The following is a 21,331-nucleotide window of genomic DNA, read 5'->3' on the forward strand; positions in this document are numbered from 1 at the left end:
ATTTTTCATGTGTCTTCTTCAATTTCTTTCATTAATGTTTTAGAGTTTTCTTTCTTTTCTTTTTTCTTTTCCTGAGATAGGGTCTTACTCTGTCAACCAGGCTGGAGTGCAGTGGCATGATCATGACTCACTGCAGCCTTCAATTCCTGGATTCAAGTGATTATCCCGCCTCAGCCTCCCAAGTAGTTAGGACCACATTTGTCCAGGACAGCCTTAGCAAAAGGTAGCTGGAGGCAAGGTGGAAAATGTTTGTCCTGCTTCTACCAGGAAGAAAGCCCTCTGACTGGGAGCTGGGAAGAGAGGGAGCTCTGCGTTCCTGGCTACAGCATTGTGGAGTGGAGTCTCCACATTGCTGGGCTGGCAAGAGGGAAAGGAGGAAGTGATCTTGGCTCAAATACTACAAAGCTTTCCTTCTTACCAAATTTTTGTAGATTCTCTTGAACAGATGTCTCTTCATTTGCTTTTTGTCCTTAATACCATTTTCAGAAGCTATAAATGTCTACAGTTTTGAAAATAATTTTCACCAGTTTGACAACAGAGTGTGTCAGTGAAGCTTCTGATGTCATGTTGGAATTCAGTTCTCTGCCTTCATTATGATAGCTGTAAAATAACATCTTGATATTTGGAAGAGCAAGTCCTTCTTTCTTGTTTTTCTTCAAACTGTCTTAGATACTCCTGGCTCCTTTATCTTCCATATGAAGTTTAGGACAAGCTTGTTAAATTCCACAAGTATTTGCTGAAAAATTCTTATGCAAATTCTCTGAATTTGTACTTTGTGTTGGCAGAAATGATCATTATGAAATTGAGTCTTCCCATTCATTAACATGGATTATTTCTCCTTCTACTTAGTTCCTTTAAAAATGTCTTTTAAAAAATCACATTTTTTTCTATGAAGGTTTTACATGCCTTTTGTTAGGTTAAGTCCTAGGACTTTGCTGCTGTTGTAAATAATATTTAAAATAATTTTTAAATTTTTTTACCTTTTTATACTAATGTTTAAGAGTGAACTTTAAGAAACGAATGCATTCACCATCCTTGCTAAATTGTATAATTAGTTTTAATAATTTGTAGAGTTTCTTGTATTTCTATGTACCTAATTGTACTGAGAATGATGATGATTTTGTTTTATCCATCTCATGTACTATTTATTTTTTCATTTTGTGTTATCTATAATTCTAATATAGTATTGAAGAGAAATAGTTATTATGGTATGCATGCTTTTCTTGTTTCTGATTGTAAAGAAAATGCCCCAAACATTCCATCTTTAATAATAGTGTTTGCTCTGGGTTTTTGATAAGAAAGTTAATCAGGCCATAGAAGTCTCCTTCTATTCCTAGTTTAAGAGCTTTTATCATAAAAAGAATTAACTAACATTCATTGAGTATATACCAAGTGTCAGCCATTGTTCTAAGCACTTTACAAAGATTAACTCATAACAAATCTCTGAGGTTATTATTCCCTATTTCATCATGAGTAAACTGAGGTACAGTGTGAGTTAAGTATTTTGTCCCAGGTCAGTGGTAGAACTAGAATTTGAACCCAGAAGTCTGGCTTAAGAGCACAGGGTCTTAACTACTTTTCTCTACAGCTTTTTGAGTGTTGAACGTCATCCAATGCTTTTTTCTGCATTTGATTTGATTCTTTTAACCTGATTTGCTGATGTAGAAGGCTACATTAATAGATTTTTAAAAAAATGTTAAGTCATCCTTGAATTCCTGGGATAAGCTCAATTTGGTTAGCACATGTATCTTTCTTTCCTTTAAAAATACACTGATGGATTTCATTTGCTAATATTTTATTTAGGATTTCTGCATATGCTCAAAAGTGAGATTGACTCACAATTTTCTTTTCTCCTGCTGATTTTGGTACCCAGGTTATGCTAGATAAACTCATAAGTGAGTTAGGGCTGGCAGTTGGTGACAGACATTTCAACCTCAATTAGGCTGACATATATAGGTAGTATAATAGCCAGTTCAATAGGTTAAAACTCCTAGATAGCACAGTGAGGTTTCTCCAGAATCATCCCTCCAGAATGATTTTGCTTTTGTTTCTGCCAAGCATCCCAGAGACACTATCAGGTTGAAATCCCTTAGCTGATTTCTAAGCTTGGGATTTTTGAACACTTAAGAAGTGGAAATTTAAAGTCCAAGCAGTGAATAAAGTGTCCAGAGTCATCTGAACCACTTGTTACTGAATGGCAGTCTAAGACTGCCAGGCTGGCAAATGTATTCCCTCCCAGCAGGGCATTCCCTCCCAAAAGGTCAGAAGGTGGCTGGTCCGTAATCTGGTTTGAATATTGACGGCTGTCTTTCATTCAACCATATTCACACCCAAATAGAATTTTTTTTTTTTTTTTTTTTGAGACAGGGTCTGTGTTGCTCAGGCTGACCTCAAACTCCTGGATTTGAGTCATCCTCCTGCCTCAGCCTCCTGAGTAGCTGGGACTATAGACATGCACCACTGTACTCAGATTCTTTTAATTATATTTACTAGTACTTTACATTTTACAAAATACTGGAATATCTTTAATCTCACTGAATTTACTAAGCAGAGCTGCCATATTATAATTTCTATCTGATTTTTTTTTCTATTTTACAGATTTCTTAAGCTAATCCCTTTGTAAAAGAAATTAGTTAAAAATCATATTTATTTTTCTCAATTAGATCAACAAAAATATTTCTTGTAGGAGAGATGCTAAATTCTACAGTGGCAATAATTAACATCTTTCTTGTCACTCATGAATAGAACCAAGAATGAAATAATGAATTTTCAAAGAGGGTCTGGAGGGGTCTCCATTTCTGTTGATAGTACAGAAACAATTTATTTTAAACGTGACCATAAGAATTTTAATATATCTTCAACTTACTAAGTTATTAATACATTTTTTTTTTTTTTTTTTAAGATGTAGTCTCAGTTTGTCGCCCAGGTTGGAGTGCAGTGGAGTGATCTCGGCTCACTGCAACCTCCACCTCCCAGATTCAAGTGATTCTACTGCCTCAGCCTCCTGAGTAGCTGGGATTACAGGCGCCTGCCACCACGCCTGGCTAATTTTTGTATTTTTAGTAAAGCCAGGGTTTCATTTCATTTTTTTTTTTTTAGATGAAGTCTCAGTTTGTCGCCCAGGCTGGAGTGCACTGGTGTGATCTTGGCTCACTACAACCCTCACCTCCCAGATTCAAGTGATTCTACTGCCTCAGCCTCCTGAGTAGCTGGGATTACAGGTGCCTGCCACCACGCCTGGCTAATTTTTATATTTTTATAGAGACAGGTTTTGTTGGCCAGGCTGGTCTAGAACTACCGACCTCAAGTGATCCGCCCATCTCGGCCTCCCAAAGTGCTGGAATTACAGGCGTGAGCCACTGTGCCCGGCCCAACACATTTTTTAAACAAAAAATTATTGTATCTCTGCTAGCTGCCAGATACTTTTCTAAGCACTATGTAAGAATAAAGTTGAAAACAAATAGAGAAGATGTTCAAATATGATAATTTAGTAACTTAGAAACTTCTTACCATAATGTAGAGCTGTTTGGCCTTCATTATCCTATGAAAGAAACAAATAATACATTTTAGAAGTCTAAGTAATTGCAAAAGTATGAAAGTACATAAACTATAGCAAATTTAATATACCCAGTTCCATAGATTTATCAGACTTAAAGTCAGTTATCTGAGCCTCACAGTAACTTTTGACCAAGCTCATCACCTTGAAGAATAAAGAATGATAACTTGTGCACTGTGGCAGCTACAGTGGAGTAACAGGATAACCAGTTACTCCAGATACCTACAGATAATAAACCAAAGGGAAATCCTTAAAGTGTGGCAGTCTGGTTACCTAGTCAGTGGCAGAAAAATTGACACCGTGTCTCATTTATCTTGGCCAGTATTAGAATTTTTTTTTCCCTAAGCTTGTCCCCAAATCTATCTAGTGAATCTGTGATTTATAGTGGATAGCTTTTTATCCCCTTTGAAAGACTCACAAATTCCAGGCTAATAACATTAGGTTTCCTAAACAGATCAAGTATGATAAAGTAATGTGATTTCAAAGCATACAAAATCCCAGGAGTTTTTAAGGAAGCCAAAAATTACCATAGAATACTTAGGATATTCCAACATTTCAGTTAATTATCTTCCTTTAAAACCAAGAAAACTGTATATACTACTAACTGTAGCACAGCTGAGTACTTTTTAGCAATGCCACCTCTTAAATTAAGAGCAGCTAGTCACATTACATGCATAACAATCAGTTAAAGTACACAAGTGAAAAGTAGAATTCAGTAATTAATTTCATAAGCACTTTGTAATATGCATGGCCATTATGTTCCTGATAATTAAGAATAAATGTGAAACTGTTACTATGAATAACTTGGAAAGGGTGATGTTGTCCCAGTCAAACTATTCTGGGGTACCCATATCTGCCTTTCCCACTTCCTAACAGGTCAATGTAGGGGTGGAGGTTAGCACCAAAACTTTTTGGCAATGGGTCTCCCTATTAATCTCCTAGAAAGAAAAGCAGAAAGTTGCCATAGGTAACTTATTTTATGGTTCAGATAGGTAGTAAGAAAAAGGTCATGGCAGGGGGACAACCTTGAGACAATGTAGTTCATTTTCCTACTATGGAATGAAGTCCTGATTGGATTTGGAGGTAAGGTGCTTATTACATGGGTGAGAGGAGATATGAAAGAAGTAATTTTGGCAGGGAGTCAGGGTAGAGTACACTTGGCTAAGGTACAACTATGGCTAAGTTTGGGATGTCCAGGAAGCATCATAAAGATAATAAACTCCAAGAAAAGTAAAAGATGGAAAGCAGCATGCAAAAGTCAGGAAGCACAGATGATCATTTTTACCTACTTTTGTCTTTTTAGATATAACGTTTATGTTGTTCCCCTTTGACTTGCCCTGCCCTTGAGATTAAGGACAGGTGGGGGAAGAGAGGTAAGGCAGCTATAGTGAGTAGTATCTGAGTGATTCTTATGCAGGGCAACCTGACAATGTGAAGTTCTGCTCCAGAGAATGTTGTCTTGCTTGGCAAAGCTAAGGCCAATTTTGAAAGAACAGTACTGACCATTGTGGCTTAAGACTCATATCTGTATTTGCCAGTTTCCAATGTTAATCAATAAAAGTGTGTGTGTGTATACACACACACATATGCAAACACCTGATGGGTTTATATATTCACATTTATAGTTTAAATGTGAATATCCTGCATTAGGAAGTAATTTCAGAAAGAGCTTAATCTACTGCAGTTTCAGGATTCTACTTATGCATCCATCATGCAAGGTTGTATTTTCCACAGATATCCACCTTTAGACAGCATTGTTGTTTCACTACGTATTTGTGCATAACTCTCATGTTTAATCACTCTGTTCATATATACTCAATTTCCTTTCAATTTCTAATTCTTCGTTTTCACGAAGGAGGTGGAAGAAAGAGTAATTCCTTTTAATCACTTTTACCAGTGAATACTAAATCTGTATCTCTAGCTCAATTTCAAATTAATTAAGTGTAGTTACAATTATGTTCCAGTCACTGTTCTAGGCACTGGAAACACAGAGATAAATGAGACAGAGAAGGTCTCTAATGTTATAAATCTTTTATTGTAGTGGCTAGGGAATCAACAAGCAAATTAATACATTTAATAATATGCAGTGATGAGTACGTTGGAAAAGAATCAAAGCAGAGTAAGAGATGAGATTGGTGTGGGGTGCTGTTTTAGATAGAAAGGACAGAGGACTCTATAAGACGGTATGTTTTCAGAGAACTGGGGAAGACACTAAGGTGATCATGCAACCCCAAATGGGCAAATCACAACACTTGTCATCTTCCTTGTCTGAAAGTAAGCACATTACTCAAGCCAAGGCAATTAGTTTTCTTTCAAAAATTTTCAAAATGGAGCTAAGGGATAGAAGTGTGTGCACACAGAAGGTTCTTTCCTCTCTGATCAAAACTAAAGGGTGCAACCCTATAAATATGTACAAATATTATATGTCAATTTAAAAAAAGAAAGTGTGGTCAAAGAAGCTAGACATGGAAGGACAGATATTGTATAATCCCATTTATATGACATACCTAGAGTAGCCAAATTCATAGGCACATGAAATAGAATAGCAGTGACCTCCCAGGAGCTGGGAGGAGGGGAGCATGGGGTGTTCTTGTCTAATGGGTACAGAGTTTCAGTTTGGGATGCTGGAAAAGTTCCGGAGATAAATAGTGGTGATAACTGAATAATGTGAATGTCCTTAATGCCACTGAACTGTACATGTAAAAAAATGGTTAAAATGGTAAATTCCACATATATTTTACCACAATAAAAAAAGAAAATTAGAAAAGGGTATGAGTCAAAAACTTCAAGTGGCAATGTTCTGTACTTTTGGGGGAAAATCAATCTGCAGTAGAAGGAAATAAGTATTCACAAAGAAAAAAGCAGTGAGAGATGGAGAGAGAATGAGGTTCTCTGGATCTTGTCATTTAAACAATATTTTTCTTGGTCAGGTAAGCCAGTAACAGCAAAATACTCCCTAGACAAATGTTATCTTTTTGTCACTTGCAAACAAGAGTCCTGACTAACACAGAATGTAAGGCATTTTATGAACCAATTCTTGCTCATCTGTCTCCCAATTCCTTCTCTTCCCAATTTTGTGACTGCCAATTCCCAATAAGAATACTTATCTGGGGCCTCGAGCGGTGGCTCCCACCTGTAATCCTAGCACTTTGCGAGGCCAGTGTGGGTGGATTGCTCGAGTTCAACAGTTCGAGACCAGCCTGGGCAACACGGTGAAAGGTGACACCCTGTCTCTACTAAACCACAAAAAAATTAGCCAGGCATGGTAGTGTGCACCTGTAGTCCCAGCTACTTGGGAGGCTGGGGCAGAATTGCTTAAACTCGGGAGGTGGAGTGAGCCGAGATAGTGCCACTGCACTTCAGCCTGGGTGACAGAGCAACGCTATGTCAAAAAAACAAAACAAAACAACACACACACAGGAAACGCACACACACAAAAAACTTATCTGGACTCCTGTAGCTATAAATGCTCCTTGCTCTACTTGGAACTGTCCCTCAACATTTTAAAGATAGAATCTCAATCTTTTCTCATGTTTAAAAATCTCTTTGATATATTTGAGCCCAGGGCTTCATGACTAAAACACCAAAAGCAATGACAACGAAAGCCAAAATAGACAAATGGGATCTAATTAAACTTAAGAGCTTCTACACAGCAAAAAAACTATCAATAGAGTGAACCGGCAACCAACAGAATGTGAAACAATTTTTGCAATCTACCCATCTGACAAAGGGCTAATATCTAGAATCTATGGAGAACTTAAAACAAATTTACAAAAACAAAAAACAAAAAACAACCCCATCAAAAAGTGGGCAAAGGATATGAACAGTCACTTTTCAAAAGAAGACATTTATGCAGCCAACAAACACATGAAAAAAGCTCATCATCACTGGTCATTAGAGAAATGCAAATCAAAACCACATTGAGATACCACCTCACACCAGTTAAAATGGTGATCATTAAAAAATCAGGAGACAACAGATGCTGGAGAGGATGTGGAGAAATAGGAATGCTTTTACACTGTTGGTGGGAGTGTAAATTAATTCAACCATTGTGGAAGACAGTGTGGCAATTCCTCAAGGATCTAGAAATAGAAATACCATTTGACCCAGCAATCCCATTACTGGGTATATACCCAAAGGATTATAAATCATTCTGTTATAAAGACACATGCACACGTGTTTATTGTGGCATTGTTCACAACAGCAAAGACTTGGAACCAACACAAATGCCCATCAATGATAAGACTGGACAGGGAAAATGTGGCATATATACACCATGGAATACTATGCAGCCATAAAAAGGATGAGTTCATGTCCTTTGCAGGGATATGGATGGGAAACTGGAAACCATTATTCTTAGCAAACTGACAAGAACAGAAAACCGAACACCGCATGTTCTCACTCATAAGTGGGTGCTGAACAATGAGAACACAAGGACACAGAGAGGGGAACATCACACACTGGGGCCTGGAAGGTGGTGGAGGAATAGCAGGTGGTGGGGGGATTGGAGAGAGATAGTATTAGGAGAAATATCTAGTGTAGATGACAGGGCGATGGATGCAGCAAAACACCATGGCACATGTATACCTATGTACCAAACCTGCGAGATCTGCACATGTAAGCCAAAACTTAAAGTATAATAAATAAATTTTTTAAAAATTGAATTGACATTTCATAATCCCTGTATTTCTTTTTTTCCCCCCCACTTATTTATTTTATTGCATTTTAGGTTTTGGGGTACATGTGAACAACACGCAAGATTGCTGCATAGGTACACACGTGGCAGTGTGATTTTTTTTTTATTTGAGTTCAGGGAGGGGAAGCAGGGTGACGTTTGTTGTGCTGGCTGATACCTACATATTGCTTCCTATGTGCTTTTTGATTTTGGATTATGAGGGTTTTTTTTTTTTTTTTGAGACGGAGTTTCACTCATGTTACCCAGGCTGGAGTGCAATGGCGTGATCCGCCTCCTGGGTTCAGGCAATTCTCCTGCCTCAGCCTCCCAGTAGCTGGGATTACAGGCACATGGCACCATGCCTGGCTGGTTTTTGTATTTTTAGTAGAGATGGGGTTTCACCATGTTGGCCAAGATGGTCTTGATTTCTGACCTCGTGATCTGTGCGCCTCAGCCTCCCATAGTGTTGGGATTACAGGCATGAGCTGGGATTACTTTTAAAATTTCTTTTTCAGACTGTTGGCTGTTAGCATACAGAAATGCTACTGACTTTTGTATGTCAATTTGTATCCTGGAACTTTACGGAATTTGTTTATCAGTTCTAACCATTTTATGGTGGAGTCTTTAGGTTTTCCCAAATATAAGATCCTATCATCTCATGATAAACAAATCAAACAAAGATAATTTGACTTTTTCCTTTCCAAATTGGATGCCCTTTATTTCTTTTTCTTGTTTGTTTGCTCTAGCTAGGACTTCCAGTACTATGTTAAGTAACAGTGGTGAAAATGGTTATTCTTGTCATGTTCCAGATCTTAGAGGAAAGGCTGTTTTTCCCCATTCAGTATGACACTAGCTATGGGTCTGTCATATAAGACTTTTTATATATTCAGGAAAGATGTTCTTTTTATATCCAGTTTTTTAGGTTTTTTTTTTTTTTTATCATGAAGGAATATTGAATTTTATCAAATACTTTTTCAGCATCAAGTGAAATGATCATATGGTTTTTGTCCTTCATTCTGATGATATAACGTATCATACTGATTTATTTGCATATGTTGAACCATCCTTGCATCCCTGTAATAAATCTCACTTGGTCATGATGAGTGATCTTTTTAATGTATTGCTGAATTTAGTTTGCTACTATTTTGTTGACAATTTCTACATCAATATTCATCAGAGATACTGGCCTGTAGTTTTCTTTTTTTGACGTGTCTTTGTCTGGTTTTGGTATCATGATAATACTGGCCTTATAAAATAAGTTTGGAAGTCTTCCCTCTATTTTTTGGAATAGTTTGAGAAGGACTGGCATTAGTTCTTTTTTAAAGTTTGGTAGAATTCAGCAGTGAAGCCATGAGGTCCCAGACTTTTCTTTTTTTTCTGAAATGGAGTCTCACTCTATTGCCCAGGCTAGAGTGCAGTGGCATGATTTCAGCTCACTGCAACCTCCATCCCCTGGGGTTCAAGTGATTCTCCTGCTTCAGCCTCCCGAGTAGCTAGGATTACAGGCTACTACCATGCCCAGCTAATTTTTGTATTTTTAGTAGAGACAGGGTTTCACCATCTTGGCCAGGCTGGTCTGGAACGCCTGACCTCCCACTTTGGACTCCCAAAGTGCTAGGATTACAGGTGTGAGCCACTGCACCTGGTTCCAGGCTTTTCTTTACAGGAAGACTTTTTACTTCAGCTTCTATCTTGTTATGTGTTATTGGTTTGTTCAGGTTTTGGATTTCTTCATGGTTCAATCTTGGTAGATTGTACATGTCTACAAATTTCCCCATTTTATCTAGATTTTCTAATTTATTGACAGTTGCTCATAGTAGTCACTTAATGATTCTTTGAATTTCAGTGGTATTGGCTGTAATGTCTCCCTTTCATCTCTGATTTTATTTTAGTCTGGCTAAAAGTTTGTCAATTCTGTCTTTTCAAAACACCAAGTTTTCATTTTGATGACTGTATTGTTTTCTTCATTTCAATTTGATTTATTTATTTCTATTCTGGTTTTTATTATTTTATTTCTTTTCTTGCACTAATCTTGGGTTTTGTTTACTTTTGCTTTTCCGGTTCTTTAGGATGCATCATTAGGTTATTTAAAGTTTTTCTTCTTTTTTGATGTAGGTGCTATGAACTTCTTAGTACTGCTTTCACTGTATCTTATAGGTTTTGGTGTGCTGTGTTTTCACCGTTGTTTGTTTCAACACATTTTTCAATTTTCTTAATTTCTTAATTGACCCTCTGGTCAGTCAGGAGGATGCTTTTTAATTTCCATGTGTCTGTTTAGTTTCCAAAATTATTCTTGTTATTTATTTCTAGTTTTATTTGATTGTTGTCAGAGAAGATGCCTAATACTACTGCAATTTTTGAATGTTTTCAGACTTATTTTGTGGCCTAACATACAGTCTATCCTTGAGAATGATTTATGTGCTGGGAAGAATGTGTGCTGTGCAGCCATTTGATGAAATGCTCTATAAATATGTATTAGATGCACTGTTGTACAGTACAGACTAAGTCTGATGTTTCTTTGTTGATTTTCTGTTTGGAAGATCTGTCCAATGCCGAAAGTTGTGTGTTGAAGTCTCCAGCTACTATTGTATCGGGGTCTACCTCTCTCTTTACCTCTAATAATATTTCCTTTATATATCTGGGTGCTTCAGTATTGGATGCATATGTATTTATAATTATTATATCCTTTTGCTGAATTGACCCCTTATCTTCTTTGTCTCTTCTTACAGTTTTTGCCTTGAAAACTATTTTGTCTGATATAACTATAGCTACTCCTGCTCTTTTTTTTTTTGTTTCCATTGGCATGAAATATCTTTTTCCATCCCTTTATTTTCAGTCTGTATCTTTATAGATGAAGTGTGTTTCTTGTAGGCAACAGATCACTGTGTCTTGATTTTTTAATACACTCAGCTACTCTGTTATGTCCTTTGATAAGGGAGTTTAGTCCATTAACATTCAATGTCATTACTGATTAGGAAACGACTTGTTCCTGTCATTCTGTTATTTGTTTTCTGGTGTTCTCTTCCTTCTTTCCTGTCTTCCTTTAGTGAATGTAATTTTCTCTGGTGGTATATTTTAATATCTTGCTTTTTATTTTTGTATATGTTATATGTTTTTCAATTTGAGGTTACCATGAGGCTTGCAAATAATATAATCCATTATTTTAAGCTGATGACAACTTAAGACTGACTGCATAAACAAATAGGCAAAACCAAAACTAATAAAAACTGTATTTTCACTTCATCCATAGGATCCTTTCTTCATCCTTGACCTCTGGGAACTTGATTACTAAATGCCTTCAGGTAGTCTTCTTTAGGTTAAACTTGTTCTATAACCTTCTTGTCCTTGAATATTGATATCTTTTCCTAGATTTGGGAAGTTCTCTGATATTATCCCTCTGAATAAACTTTCTATCCCTGTCTCTTTTTCTCCCACTTAAGGCCTAAAACTCTTAGATTTGCCCCTTTGAGGCTGTTTTCTAGATCTTTTAAGTGTGTTTGATTCTTTTTTATTCATTTCCTCTATTTTTAAGTAGTCTGTCTTCATGATCACCAATTCTTCTGCTTGATCAATTCTGCTATTAAGAGATGGATGCATTCTTCACTGTGTCAATTCCATTTCTCAACTCCAGAATTTCTGCTTGGTTCTTTTTAATTATTTCAATCTCTTTGTTATATTTATATGATAGAATTCTGAATCAGTTTTCTGTGTTATCTTAAGGTTCCTCAAAACAGTTATTTTGAATTCTCTGTCTGAAAGGTCACATATCTCTTTCTTCAGGATTGGTCCCTCATGCCTTATTTAGTTCATCTGGTGAGGTTGTGTTTTACTGGATGGTCTTGATGCTTGTCGATAGTCATTGGTGTATAAGCACTGAAGGGTTAGAATTTACTGCAGTCTTCGCAATTTGGGCTTGTTTGCACCCGTTTTTCTTGGTAAGGTTTTCCAGGTATTCAAAGGGAATTGGGTCCCAAGCCCCGTAACACTGTGGTTCTTGAAAACTCACGAGGTAGTGCCATGGTGGTCTTGGATAAGATCCAGAAGAATTCTCTGGATTATCAGACAGAGACTCTTGTTCTCTTCCCTTATTTCTCCCAAACAAATGGAGTCTCTTCCGTGCTGAGCCACTTGGAGCTCAGGGTGAAGTGATGCAAACACCCTGTGGCCACCACCACTGGGACTGTACTGGGTTGTATCTGGAGCCAGCGCACCACTGACTCTTGCCCAAGGCCCACTGTAATCACTACCTGGCTACCACCTGTGCTTACTCAAGGCCCTAGGGGTCTACAGTCAACAAGTGGAGAAGCCAGCCAGCTTTTGTCCTTCCCTTCAGGCGAACAAGTTCCTCCAAGCCCTGGGTGGGCCCAGAGTTGCTGTCTGAAAGCTAGGGATTGGAAGTAAAAACCTTAGAAATCCACCTAGCGGTCTATTTTACTGTGGCTAAGCTGGCCCTAAAACCACAAGACAAGTCCTTCCCTCCCTTTCCACAGGCAGAGGAGCCTCTTCCAGTTGCCACTACCTCTACTAGCCCATGGAGAGTTCTGCCAGGCCACTGTCAATATTCACTTAAAGCTCAAGGGCTCTTCAGTCAGCTCTGGTGAATGCTGACAACCACGGAACTCACCCTTTAGGGCAGTGGGCTCCCCTCTGGCCCACAACAAGTCCAGAAAGCTGTCCAAGGTTTGATTGGCTCAAAGCTGTCCAAGAACCTAGGCCTGAGTCCCTGATTGGTGTTCCAGCCCACTGTGGCTGAGCTAGTACCTAAGGTGCAAGGTAAGGTCCCCTTTACTTTTCCCTCTACTTTTCCCAGAGGCCACAGCTGGGTCTCATTTGAAGCCAGTACATCTCAGAGTATCACCCACGGCCCACAGCATACTAACTGGGCATTACTGTTGGCTATTGTGGAGTGCAATGACAGACATGATAATCCAATGAGGGTCTAAACAAGTATGAACAGGGTATTTAACTTACAGTTAGTAGCTGCAAAATCACTACTATATTCCGTTTGACTTCTGGATTCTTTTTTCTTCCACATGTACTCCTGAAGTTAAACAGATTATTTCTTTCCCCACATGTACTCTGCAGCAATTCTTTATTATTTTTGATCATGTCTCCATTTTATGAATAATTATTTTAAGGACTTAGTTTTCTTCTATCTCCAAATTGGGAGCCTCATCAAATATAGTATATTTTTATTCTACCAAATGAAGTGTTGATGAAAATATTAAATATATAGCTCAGAAATGGTACAAGGAAAGTATCATTTATTTTATCCCTTTAGCATTAAGCCACTGACAACACTAGTGTTTCTTGTGCATAAAATTATGTAGCCCCTGATTTTTTTTAACTGCTAAATACATTTTATCAAACTGAATCAAGAGCCATATTTCTAGGTCAAGGTACATACATATATACACACATATATGTATGTATAGATATATGTATATTCCTGTAGCTATATACGTATATTTGTGTGTGTGCATCTGTGTATACATACATACACGCATATATATTCCAAGCTGTTCTCTATGAGTGGAAAATTCTTTTCAGTTTAACTGAATTTTTTTTTTTTTTGACCATAAATGATTCTGATGCTCTAATTCCATTCACACTTGATCTACCATCTCTACTAAATGAACTCTAAAGATACATAAGTAATAATAGAGCTTCACAGACGGACTGGATTTTCCCATATGGCCAAAGAGAACATTTTTTTATATCCAGTAAATTTACTTAAAATATAAATTTTATTTAAAAAATAGTGTTTCAAGTGAATGTATGATAAGAGAGGCACTCAAGCAAATTGGCTATGAGAATTCGAAGTAGTAATAAAAAATTTTGAGTTAGTAATATAGTTTTAGGTAAATTTTAATATTATTTCTAAGCCCGAAATGTGTTGTCTCTCTTTATGAGATCTGTGACTCTATAATAGATGATTAAACAAATCTGACAATTAAGAAGATTGCAAATGCATTTTATGATTATTTTTCCAGATATATAAATTAAGCTTTCAGCTGTAGGTTCTAGGCAGATTCCTTCCTTTCTAGGAAACAATGTAGATACAGTAACATCTTATTTAAGTTATTTAACTGGTATCTTTATGGAATGAGGCAGTTTATGTCAGTAGATTTTTCAAATAATTGGAAGCATCCAAAAATTAAAAACACCATCCCTGTAAACTTTTGTATATAATTATTTCTAACATATCTTACTTCTCATTACTCTATATGGAGAACATGGACAATGATTTTAACCTTTTCCTGATGATTCACAGTCAACATCATAAACTGATTATATCCCTCAATTTCTGGCACTAAGTAAATGTCTGGGAATATGACTGAACAAAAACATCATTTATTGTACATACCATAAAAGATGCCTTTACAGTGAATTAAGGAATATAAGGCTATTTGGCCTTTCACAAAATGGCCCCAGATTACTTTTGCTTTTTGTATGTTTGATTTTTGTCTTTTTCTTTTTTAAGCAGCTTTTCCTCGGTCACAGGATTATCATTTATCGTTTATTATTATCAGTGTACCTGAACTCTTTAAATTTTCTACTTCTTATCGGCTGAGGACTGGAAATCAGACAAGCAAGTTCCTCAAAGTTGTGTCTAAAACTGGGAAACGGTCTCTAAGTGATGGTCTGTGAATGGTCTGACAACATAATTTGTAGAAAGCTTTATAATATATCTGTGCATTTTATTTTCATGTTGGTTTTTATCTTGGTTTTAGGCCATATTCTTTTTTTTTTTAACTTTTGGGAAGCACTTCTAAGCATAGACTGTACCCTTGATCAGTGATTTTCAATTTTTTATAACATGCCATGGAAGCTTGTATTCAAACAGAATCTGGAATGACAAGTAAATGAAGCAAACATAAAAGTAGCACTGCTCTGGGCGGTGACCTGGAGACCCTGCACACTTGGCCTTTTTGCCTCTCTACCAGTTGCCATTGGTGTCACCACAAATGGGCAACATGTCTTTGCATAAGGTAGAGGTAACTTGTTTTACTGGTTGCCTTTCTGTTTCTGGACATTTGTCTAATCTTCCACAAAATAATGGAACTAACTTATTAATCAATAGTTACAAGATAACTTTCTAACCAGCCCACTCCTCAGTTTTCCGAATGGTTCTGGACAAAAAATAGAAAGTAGCACTATATATTCCAAAAAGTTGAAAAAATACAGCAAAATACAAGGACTTGATTGTCTGGAGGTCTTTCTCATTGGGTGTAAGCAATAATTAAGGATCTAAACTTCACTGGAAGGCTGGGCCTGGTGGCTCATGACTATAATTCCAGTACTTTGAAAGGCTGAGTTGGGAGGATTGCTTGAGTCTAGCAGTTTGAGACCAGCCTGGGCAACATCGGGAGACCTTGTCTCTATAAGAATTTTTTTTTTTTTTTAAGCCAGGCATGGTGGCGCACACCTGTGGTCACAACTATTTGAGAGGCGAGGTGGGAGGATCACCTGAGCCCAGGAGATTGAGGCTGTGGTAAGCCATGATTGCACCACTGCACTCCAGTCTGGGCAACAGAATGATACTCTATCTCAAAACAAACAAACAAACAAACAAACAAACAAAAAAAACCAAAAACCACAAAAAAACTTCATTTGAAAAACCATACATCTGCGATCAAATAGAAATGGGCATTTCAAACTCTTTTTCCATATGGGCTACAGCAGTAAAACCTAACTTAAATGGATGATATCCAAATTGATAAGTAACTACTGTAAACATGACAAGCAAACAACTAAAAGGAAAATGATCAAAGATAGTATTACTGATTATTCATCCCTTTTAAGGCAACTGAGCAGATGTACATCTACACAAATGTTCTTAAAAGCAAGTTTGCTTTGGGAACTGCAGCTAAAACAACTGCATTTACTTTAATATCCTATTAAAATCGCTGGAGAGAGAGAGAAATGTACAGTGTAAACAAGCAGTTGAAACTAAAGAATGGATAATATATGTGCTCTATCCACAAGGTGGTCTTCTTAAGTTCATCTAATCATTCAGACTCACAAAATACTGTAGGGTACAATTAGCATCAATTTATTCAGAAAGATTTCATAGAGAAACCATTCTGAATTTGCCATCAGGGCAATGTCAGACTGGAGTCCCTGAGGTAAATTCATGTGACAGCTCATTCAGTCACCCAGGAGGTTTCTTCCCTCCAGGAGGTATAATTCAGATACGAGGGGAAGAGATCCATATCAGCAGATGTGGGGTCTATCTTGGCTTAGAAGCCCTGGTACTTTCTAAGTGCCACAATATAACAGTAGCTTCTAGGGTTGAACAGGGATATGCCAATTACAAGTAACTCAGGACATTCCAAAGTACAGTGTCCCCATCAGGTGTTTATCATTCCTTGGCAGTTCATCCCAGTCCAAATTATTTTACCAATCAAGGGGTCATTTTTGTCATGTTACTTAGTAATACAACTGACACCCTTAACCTCACCCAGTTACCAAATAGCCATTTTAATCTAAAGTCAGATTTTCATTCAGCAAGGGAAAATGCAGTCAATTTCCTATTATGGTATCAAACTTATATAATTAGAATTTCTACATAGAAGTTTAATTTGAAATACTTTGGGGATATCATAGGACTTCGCCAATTTTGTCTGTTCCACTTCGACTATAAGAATTTCTCCCACAACACATGCTCCTTGTTCCTTTTTAATTTTCTTTTTACATAAGTATACCTAGGTGAATTAGGCTACAACGTATTTTGCTACATCTGATTGTTTCAACCAGGCGATTTTGATAAAATAATACGAAAACAATATAACAATGCTACAGCATATCTGGACAAAGAGATGCATGAGGATACTGAAGAAAACAGGGGACTTCTGTAATTCCACTTCTGGAAATTTATCCCCCAAGAAAAATGGTCTCAACCCTAAGCCTTCATGTCAATAAATGGCATGTCATTTGGCTCTACTATTACCCAGCTGCTCAAGCCAAGAATGTGGGGTCTATCCTCGACTTCTATTTTCTTCATCCTCTATATTGAATCTACAAACAACTCCTAGCAGGGAGTGTATTCTAAAATATAATATCTGATGTCTAATGTCTAATTATCCATTTCTCTTTACCTCATTGTTACTACATTGTTAATTATGTCTCCTAAAAATATGTTAAAGTTTTAACTCCTTGTACCTCAGAATGGGTACCTTATTTGGAAATAGATTGGAAGAATGCATCTACAAGCCAAAGAATGCCAAGGAATGCCAAGAATTGCCAGCAAACACCAGATGCCTGAAGAGGCAAAGAAGGATTCCCCATTACAGGTTTCAAAGGGTGAACGGCCCTACTAACAATAAATTTCTGTCATTTTAAGTCACCTGGTTTGTGGCACTTTGTTACAGCTGTCCTAGGAAACTAATATCCCGTATCAGTACAAACCTCCACCATTTCCTACCTAGACAAAGACAGTAACTTCACATTTGTTCCCCTTCCCCACTACAATCTATTCTTCAGACAGCAATTAGAACTGGGGTCCCCAACCCCTGGTACCAGTCTGTGGTCTGTTAGGAACTGGACTGCATAGTGGGCAAGTGAGCAAAGCTTCATCTGTATTTACAGCTGCTCGCCATCACTCACATTACCGTCTGGGCTCTGTCATTTGTCAGATCAGTGGCAGCATTAGATTCTCATAGGAACACAACCCCTACTGTGACTGTACATGTGAGGGATCTAGGCTGTATGCTGCTTATGAGAATCTAATGCCTGATGATATGACACTGCCTCCCATCACCACTAGATGGGACAGTCTAGTTGGCGGCAAACAAGCTCAGGGCTCCCACTGATTCTACATTATGGTGAGTTGTATAATTATTTCATGATATATTACAATGTAATAATAACAGAAATAAAGTGCACAATAAATGTAATGCATTTGAATCATCCCAAAACCATCCTCCCAACCCTGGTCCATGGAAAAACTATCTTCCACAAAATCTGTCCCTGGCGCCAAAAAGGTAGGGGACCGCTGAGTTAGATAAACGACATTTTCAAAAGTTAAGTCAGACTATGCCACAACCTTGCTTTTAAATCCTTCAACAGCTTCCCACTGCTCTTAGAATAAAGTTCAAAACTCTTACCATGGCCTAAAATAGCAGTTCTTAAAACATTTTGGTTTCAGGATCCCTTTATAGTAACTCTTCAGAGTTATTCTTCAGAATTACTGAGGACCTCAAAGAACTTTTGTTTATGTTGTTTAAATCTATCAATATTTACCATATTAGAAATGAAAGCCAGGCAATTTGAAAACCATTATGTTATCATATGTTTTACATATAACATAAAAATGTTACGTTTTACACATCGTAAATTATATGTAACATAATTTTAAAAATAAAAGTATTTTTCCAAATTAAAAAAAAAAACCCACAATGAGAAGAGTCATATTATTTTACATTTGTGCAAATCTCTTTAATATCTGGCTAAATAGAAAATAATTGGATATGCATATCTAGTTCTGCATTCAACCTGTTGTGACAAGTGATATAGTTTCTAGAATATGCTAATGTATTCTCATGAGAATGAGTATGAAAAAGGCAAAGAATGTCTTGGAATTATAAAATAATTCTGACCTCACAGACCTGCTGCACTCAAAAACTTTCACTGAGTAAATAAATAAATGATTCATAGATTTATATAAATATTTATGAAAAGGATGTTCATTGCTTAAATTCATTCATTCAACAAATACTTAGTATCAACTATGTGTTAAGTAGTGTTCTAAGGACAGTAAACAGACAAAAAATCTCGCCCTAATTGGGAGACAGGGAATAGAAATAAGCTAAGGAAAATATAGTATGCTAGATGATGGTAAGTGCTACAGAGAAAAATAAAGCAGAAAAGAAAGATACAGAATGCTGGGAGGTAGGGTATAAAGGCTATCAACTTCACATAAGGTAGGCAGAGCAGACCTTACTGAGATAACCAGGGGAGAAAAACCTAAAGATGGTAAGGGATAAGCTGTCCGAATAGCTGGGGGAAAAGCAATAGAGGGAACAAGATGAGCCAAGTGCAAAGACCCTGAAATGGTTATGCCCCCAGCATGTCTGAGGAACTGAGAGGAGGCCAGTGTGTTACCGAAGCAATGAAAGCAAGTTAGATTAGTAATAGGAGATGAGCGGGGAAGAGGTAATAAAGGGCCAGATGGCATAGGGCCTTATAAGCCATTCTAAGGATTTTGGCTTTTATGTTTAATTCAATGAGAGGCCACTGAAGGGTTGTGAGGAGAGGAATAGCTTGACTTCACTTATGGGTTAAGAGGATCACTCTGGCTGCTAGGTTGAAAATAGAAGGAGTGATCAACTGTGCCACATGCTGCTGACAGGGACTAAGAAATAGTCACTGGTTTTCCCGATAAGAAAAGGAAGAATGGTGGAAGTGAACAACTGATTTCAAGTGGGTTCAAGAGATTATGGGAAAGAAGGAATTGGAGTGTAAAAAATTCTTTCATTGAATTTTGTTGTAAAGAGAAGGAAAGAAATGGGGTATGATATAAATGGGTCTGGGGGTGGAGGATAGCAGTATATCTGTATCCTGATGGACATGTACATAGAAGAGAGAGAAAACTGTTAACGCAAAAAAACCCAAAAACCAAAAACAAAAAATGGGGTGTGGGGGGGGCGGCAAATACATGGAGTAAGATCCTTGAGCAGGATGAGACATAGTACACGGCAGAGGGGCTGGCCTTAACCAGAAGCACAGATTGTTCAGACACACAAAGGAAGGGGAATTATAAAAGGACAGATGCAGATAAGTCAGTAGACATGGTAGTGAGAATTTGTGGAAGTTCTTTTTTAATGACTCCTGTTTCGTCAGTTAAACAGGAAGGAAGGTCATCAGCACAGAATGAGGATGAGGATGGAAATATCTAGATTTTGAGGAGAGAAGATAAAGTATGAAAAAGTAATCTAACTGGTAGAGTTCATGGAATAGGGAACTCTATCAGTTAGTGTGACTGCTGAGATTAGTGGTAATAAACATGGAGAGAGCATGGGTGTGTATTTTTTCCCAACCATATTTAGCTGCATGGGTGGAGTTATGGAAGAGTAGAATTCACTTAAATATCTGCTTTCTGAAAGCCTACTATATACCAGGGTCACAGCAACAAACAAGCCAAGTTACAGTCTTTGCCTTTATGGAGTTTACAATCTAGTTTACGTATCGCAAAATAGAGCCAACCTACATATCTTAACGGTGGGATGGCTACAAGTATAGTATAGTGCAGGCATATTATATGATACCAGATAGTCATTAGAAATTATTTTAAAAAGAATATGGATATAAGAAAATATTACTAATAAAGTAGGTTATAAAACTATGCAGAGCATGGTCCCATTTTTGTTTTAAAATTGTCTCTACTACAGAAAAAAGATTTTAAAACATGAGAATGAAAACAGGAATTATCTTAAGGATAAAATTATAAATGATAACATTTTTTTCTTTTTTTTGCATTATCAGTTTTCCCTCTTTTCTGTATAGGTTCCATAAGGATATAAATATGCTGCTATCTCTCCAAACCTTAACCATCCATCTAATGCCCCATTTCTCTCCTCTTTGCAACAAAATTCACAAAACTGTTGCCTATACTCTAATTCCACCTTTCCCATTATCTCTTGAACTCACTTGACTCAGATGTTCACTTCCACTATTCTTCCTGTTATTGTCAGGAAAACCAATGACATATTTGGTTTTTGTAAAAATTTCTAAAATATATTATTACTTTGTAATAAGAAAAAGTTACAATCAAAATTTATTTGTATGCTCTACATGGTCATGGCATCTCTCCTACCAGGTAAGTATTATTTGTATACTCTCTGAACTGAAATACCATCTACACACTTACAAACTTACTCAGTGATTTAATTATTACTTAGTTGTTCCAGGGAAAAACTCATCAAACCAACTAAAATCATGGTTACTTATAAGTAGCTCTTTACAATTATAAGCATGATAGGCTCACCTACCACTTCCCAATCTATTTCTTGTTTGCTATGTTTCTCAGATCACCATGCCTAATTTGGAGCTTTTGTGTTCAGATGGTGTGGGCTGAAGTGTTCTACTGTTTAATGTAA

General features: G+C 37.1%; 1 protein-coding gene across 5 annotated transcripts in view; it reads right to left on the minus strand.

Annotated features, from left to right (window-relative positions):
* ACBD6 (acyl-CoA binding domain containing 6) overlaps positions 1 to 21,331 on the minus strand; it is a 210,863-nt gene that overhangs the window by 45,074 nt on the left and 144,458 nt on the right. For all 5 annotated transcript variants that reach the window (XR_001823808.2, XR_001823809.2, XR_001823807.2 and 2 more), the window contains exon 7: positions 3,511 to 3,541. Coding sequence is in view for 1 of the 5 variants with exons in the window: in XM_017524446.2 (XP_017379935.1) it covers positions 3,511 to 3,541 (31 nt within the window). In the remaining 4 variants the exon portion in view is untranslated. The remainder of the gene's footprint in view (positions 1 to 3,510; positions 3,542 to 21,331) is intronic.

This window comes from Cebus imitator, unplaced genomic scaffold (assembly GCF_001604975.1).
Source record: "Cebus imitator isolate Cc_AM_T3 unplaced genomic scaffold, Cebus_imitator-1.0 Scaffold33, whole genome shotgun sequence".
Classification (NCBI taxonomy): Eukaryota; Metazoa; Chordata; class Mammalia; order Primates; family Cebidae; genus Cebus; species Cebus imitator.